This window comes from Pteropus vampyrus, unplaced genomic scaffold (assembly GCF_000151845.1).
Source record: "Pteropus vampyrus isolate Shadow unplaced genomic scaffold, Pvam_2.0 Scaffold116, whole genome shotgun sequence".
NCBI classification, from domain to species: Eukaryota; Metazoa; Chordata; class Mammalia; order Chiroptera; family Pteropodidae; genus Pteropus; species Pteropus vampyrus.
Genome location: NW_011888897.1, coordinates 950,998 through 956,997, shown reverse-complemented (window position 1 = coordinate 956,997; position 6,000 = coordinate 950,998). Strand labels below are relative to the sequence as shown.

The window sequence follows — 6,000 nt, the reverse complement described above, 5'->3', positions numbered from 1 at the left end:
ATGAGTACTCTTGAATAACTTATTCACACAAACACACACGCAAACACACACACTTATGCCTAAGATAGTATATAGCATAAGATAATAAGCTAGTAGAATAAGATCATATATAATTAATATATAATTGATATAATTCTTACTCCAGAAATACTAAACAAATACTATTGTTCACAATAAAGATCTATATTCAAGAATCCTTCCACGTAGTAAATTACGATGTCTATTTAGGCTAAAATCCTCAAGTCAGGATTCTGATACACAACTAAGTGAGCTAATTTTTTTATAGAATCACCATAAACATGACTATTTTATCTGTATGTGCCACACAATATGCCAGGAATAGAGTTTTATGCAGCTTAAATTTTGGAGATTATTAAATCCTGGATATTTTCTCCCACCAAATTCCAGGCAGATTATCAGGCTGATAACTGCATTAAGTGGATTTTAAAATGGATCAGAGGAGATAAAAATAATTGGTGGGCTCATCTGACAGAGTGGTAAAGGGAAATAAACAACTCCCAATGGAAGATCAATTAGCCTCTTACAGAAGAATTGGTTTTACTGGAGCTGAGTAATTCCCCTTATACAGAAAGCAGAAAAGAGTGATGGGAGAAAGAAGAGACAAGACCTGCCAAAATTAAGCTTCTACTGTATGCCAGTGTTATGGGCAAATTACATTCATGGGGACCTCAGGGAATGTTCAGGCTATTTTTAAAATATACAGTTTGATTCATATTGAGAGCAATGGAGAAGTTTCCTGATTCTAACTCAAAATAGCTATTAGTTAGATCAACAAATGTAATTGATAGAAAAGTTTTGGACTAAATTAGTATAAATATTATACTTAACTAGTGAAACACTACATTAGTTTAAGGTATACAACATAATGATATGAAGTATGTATATATTATGAAATGATTACCACAATAAGATCAGTTACCTCATCCATCACCTCATATAGTTATCACTTGTGTGTGTGTGTGTATGTGTGTGGTGAGTACACTTCATTTTTTTTGCGTATGGATATTAGTTTTTCCAACATCATTTAAAGAGACTACCTTTTCCCAATTGATTATTGTTGTCTCCCTTGTCAAATATTAGTTGACTGTATAAACATGGGTTTATTTCTGGGCTCTCAATTCTGTTCTATTGGTCTATGCGTCTGGTTTTATGCCAGTCTCCTACTGTTTTGATTACTACAGCTTTGTAATATAATTTGAAATCAAGAAGTGTGATGACTCCAGCTTTATTCATTCTCAGGATTGCTTTGGCTATTCAGTCATTTGTGATTCCATGTGAATCTTAGGATTTTTTTCTATCTCTATGAAAAATGACGTTTTTGATAGGGATGCATTGAATTTATAGATCACTTTGGATAGAATGATGGACTTTTTGACAATATTGAGTCTCTGTTCCATGGACATGAAACAACTTTCCCAATGAAAACACTTCTCTATTTGTGTTTTCTTCAATTTTTAAAAAACACTTCTCCATTTGTGTTTTCTTCGATTTAAAAAAATTAACTTCTTATATTTTCCAGTGTATGGGATCTTTCACATCCTTAGTTAAATTAATTCTTAAGTATTTTATCAGTTTCAATGTTATTGTAAATGGAATTGTTCGTTTGCTTGCTTATTCATTTATTTATGTTTAGATTATTGTTTGAAATTTCTAAAAGGCAAGACTGGCCCCATCAGCAGTTAAAAGCTACCTGATATCTACCCTACATGGACACCTCAGGGAAGGGTAGGTAGAAAAGGAAAGGGTCAATATAGGATAGAACCATGTATTTAAAGACAAGTAGTTATTAATAATAGAAAGAAAATGAAATATAGTTCAGAATATCTCAAAGTTTTGGGTTTCATGTTTCTCTAAATTGGCATTTGTTTTCATATAAACTTTCTCTAGACTATGAATATATTTGTAACAAAATTATTTACTTAAAATATTTTTGATGTAGACTAAAATCTAAATTGGATGTACTGTTTTTCCCTGTGTCCATATCAGTCTGAGCCTCCAGAGACAACCACAAAGTGTTCTATACCTAACTAAGAGCTTTGGTATGTGCATGTATATGTGTGTCTTTGCATGTGTTTGTCATTGGAATGAGGAAACGTGGAGGGATTGTTTTAAACTGCAGAAACAAGTTCCCTAGGCCAGGGTATTCCTAACAAGGCTATGAAGGAATGTTTATGGAAGATCCAATAATGATCCCAGAAGTACTCACTAGTACTGACTGATTGAAAGTTTTCTTGGTGCCAGGTACTATATTAAATGTGGAGATACAATAACTAGCAAAACAGAGTCCCTGCCCTCACAGCTCGTATAGTTTGTGCACACTGGAGAGCTTTCCAGATGAATGTGGATATGAATCTTATATTCTGGGCCTTCGAATGCTAACTAACCATTCCAGGGTGTAAATTAAATTTAACATTCACTGTTTTACTTATGCATCACTGCTTATATGGATACATTTTAAAGAAAATTATAGACAATAAAACATAGAGGCAGCCCCTCATATTTTCTGAGAAACTCCTTTCCCGCAAGGGAGTGTTCATCTGGATTCATTCCACAGAGAACTCATTAGTGTTGGCATCTTATTTCTTCTACCCCATATGGTTACTATTTTCATTTTACTCTTGGTAGCAGAGTACCAAATTAAAATCGCTAACAGTAAGCTCAGAGAAGTCCTGGGAGGAACAGACTGCAAAAGACAGAGGATGAAGAGAGAAAAGAAAACAATTTCATGACCACTTTCTATTGAACATCGGTGGGAAAAATGCGGAAGAGAGGTTGACATTCTGCACCTTTATTATTAGAACTTCGCTCTAAACTCCAGGAAGGCTTTCTGGTTAACTATTCTTAGATCTAGCATTATAGCAGCAGTTCTCAAAAGTGGTCCCAGTAGTATCAGCATCATCTGAGAACTTGTTCGAAATGCAAATTCTCAGGCCTCGTCACAGACCAAGGATTCAGAAACTTGGAGACAGAGCCCCAGCAAAATGTGTTTCAACAAGCATTTTGTCATGTTCTCTTAAAAATAAATCAACAAAAAATGGATTCTTCTCCATTTAGTAGGTGAAGTTAGCTGAAGGAAAGAATAATTAATGATGCCACTAATCATTAAATCATAACAAACGAGAGCCCCAAACAGGGAAGGCATATTGAAAGTTTGGGCGATCGGGATTAGAGGGAATTTATTTCTGAATGATAAAGAGATGGATGGGATGTGGAATAATCTTTGCCCTTTGCTCCTCATTTATGTATTCATACTGAGTACCTAGGCTGGGAGAAGATAGATACACCTTAATTCTGAAGTTTCATGGTATGGGTGAGGAAAAGAGAGGTGTAAGTAAAGAGTGACAAGACAAGATGACTAGTGCTATGGTCAAGTTCACCAGGTGCTGAAGTTTTGGAGCACAGAAAAGGAATTAATTCTTTCTGGAGCAGTGGAGAATATAAGGGGGGTTAGAAATGCTTTCATGGAGATGCTAGCTGAATTTGAAAGACAACGAGAAATTCTCCAGGTAGAGAAAGAAAAAGGGAATCAAGGCAAAGGGAATGGCATGGACAAAAGCACATGTATGAAGAAGCTGAAAGACTAGGAGAAATGAGTCTTGACAGAATCAAGTCTCTAACTCCAGGACATAAAGTCTTCAGAGTTTCTCTGGTTCCTTCAGTTATTTCTTCATGTCTTATTCGCCCTTTACTGAAAACTCTTTTTTGCTTAAGTTGGTTTTATTTGGGTTGGTTGTTGGTCTAGAAAGTATTCTCACTAATTTACACTCTAGGTGGCCTTCAAGTCTTGCCATTATAAAGAACACTATAAAGAAACTCAGTGTAGATACAGTTTTTGCATATGTGTGTGCTCTCTTTTCCTATAAGAAAGATTTTCATAGAAGTTGCTGGGTCAAAGAATATGCAAATCTGAAAGACTTTTGATGTGCATTGAGAAATAACCTTCAGAAAGGTTGTCCATAAATAGTTTCTCAAGGAGTATGTCCCTATTTCCACACAATACTGAGAAGTATTAATTCTTAAAAATCCTCAATTAGATAGAGGTTTTCTGCTTTTCTATAGATACTGTTCCCATACCTGTGATCCCAAATAACAAAAAGAGATATAAAGATCAAATGGGGATGGGAATTTGGAATGAAACCAGAAGAAAAGGGTGGAGTACAAAATTTGTTCTGTGAGTGTCACCACTGTGAATATTCAGCCCTGACTTTTTTCCAAAACAGGTATGATGAACTGGCTGAGCCAGTATAAACGTTTCAGGGAGACATTAATTTGGGGAAGGGAACAAAAGCCCTACCCTGGTCTACCACGTTAGCCTGAGGCCCCAATAGGTAATTGGCTGGGACTTCAGTGGTAGCTCCACACCCTACCTGGGGAAGTAATATATATGCTACAGGAAGAGTGCTGATCTCTGGTTCCTGATCCTGAAGAATCTGTCTCACCCACAAAGATGTGGGCTCAACTCCTTCTAGGAATATTGGCTCTATCACCAGCCACTGCAGAAAAACTCCTTCCGTAAGTGCTTGATGTCAGAGTTACTCAGGGCAAGTGGCCTCTCTGTCTATCTTTCTTAAACATAAATATTGGGGAGCAGAGATAACCTTGGGTTTATTTTATTTTATTTTTTTCATTTTTTTCCTTCTTTGGTTGTATTTCTCCTTCATCCAGAGAGAAAGGTTAAGGGCCAAGAGGAAGCTTTAAAAAAAAGATAATATGAAAATACAGTAGACTCCTCATACCCCATTTTCTGTAATAGAACTAATTTCCTCCTTGGTACTCGAGGCATAAGGGAGGTTTAAGGCTATGCATATAGCTAGTTACTTGTCAGCTTCTCCCTTGTAGAAAATAGGGTTCATAAAGGCAGGGGCTTGGTTTCATTCACTACTATATGCTGAGAAGACTTAGTTTTTCATTGAATGGATGATTCATTATTGTCCTGAAATCCTTTTGCTCTCTCAATAGAAATTATCTAGTGACATTACCAGCCCAGCTTAACTTTCCCTCTACTCAGAAGATTTGTTTGGATCTGAGCCCAGGGTACTATGATATAATATTCACTATTACTCTGGAGACCAAGGACAAGACCCAGAAGTTGCTAGAACATTGTGGATTGAAGAAGAGGCACTTCCATTGCATCTCATTTTTGGTAAGCACAGACCTAGCTCCCCACAAATCCCTTATTTTTCTATTATCCTCACTAGGTATTCACTGTAATCGAACTTTAAGTATGTTTTCTGTTATCTTACTTTTGTGAAGTCCTTTAAATCTGTCTCCCCTAATCCTAACTTCGGTTCCTGGCCATAACGCATCAGTAATTTCCTTGACCTTGGATTTCTTCTTTTAGTTCCTGACTTTAACCTCTGATTATTGTTTCCCTTTTTCTTCCTGACAGCTTGTTCTATGGCTCTACCGTTGCTGCCCTCAACTAATTTAGTTCTTTCCTTTTACTCTCCTGCTCTTGGGTTTTGACCAGTAGATTCTGTTCCCCCAATCTCCAACTCCTCCCCAGAGCTAACCTCTTTGGCCAGGTACCACCTCCTGCAGGAGGCACAGAAGAGGTGGCTACAATTCGGGTGTCAGGAACCGGAAATAACATCACCTTTGAAGAAAACAAGATGGTTCTAATTCAGAGACAGGGAAATGGCATCTTTGTACAAACTGACAAACCTATCTACAACCCAGGGCAGAGAGGTAAGAGACAAAAGATTAGGGAAATGGCTGCACACATTTGTAAAGAGGGCCTTTTTGGTGTGGTAGTAGATTTGTGGAATAATAAATGCAGAGGAGAGGAAGGTCTGGACGGATGAAGTGTGATGGGTTTTGAATGAATATATGCTGTGTTGCACAAGCAAAAGAGTAGTGGGGGGAGTTGCTACTACCGTGAGTGCTTATCTAAAACAGAAGTACACGTTTCTCTTGGAATGGAATTTGGCGAGTGTAATTGGATTGCTGGGTCCTCCAGCAAGCTGCTTGTCTATGAAA

General features: G+C 37.0%; 1 protein-coding gene across 1 annotated transcript in view; it reads left to right on the top strand.

Annotated features, from left to right (window-relative positions):
- The first annotated feature begins 4,468 nt into the window (after window positions 1-4,468).
- A2ML1 (alpha-2-macroglobulin like 1) overlaps window positions 4,469-6,000 on the top strand; it is a 32,580-nt gene continuing 31,048 nt past the window's right edge. Inside the window, exons 1-3 of the mRNA XM_023533930.1 lie at window positions 4,469-4,533; window positions 4,981-5,164; window positions 5,547-5,709. Coding sequence (XP_023389698.1) covers window positions 4,469-4,533; window positions 4,981-5,164; window positions 5,547-5,709 — 412 coding nt within the window. The remainder of the gene's footprint in view (window positions 4,534-4,980; window positions 5,165-5,546; window positions 5,710-6,000) is intronic.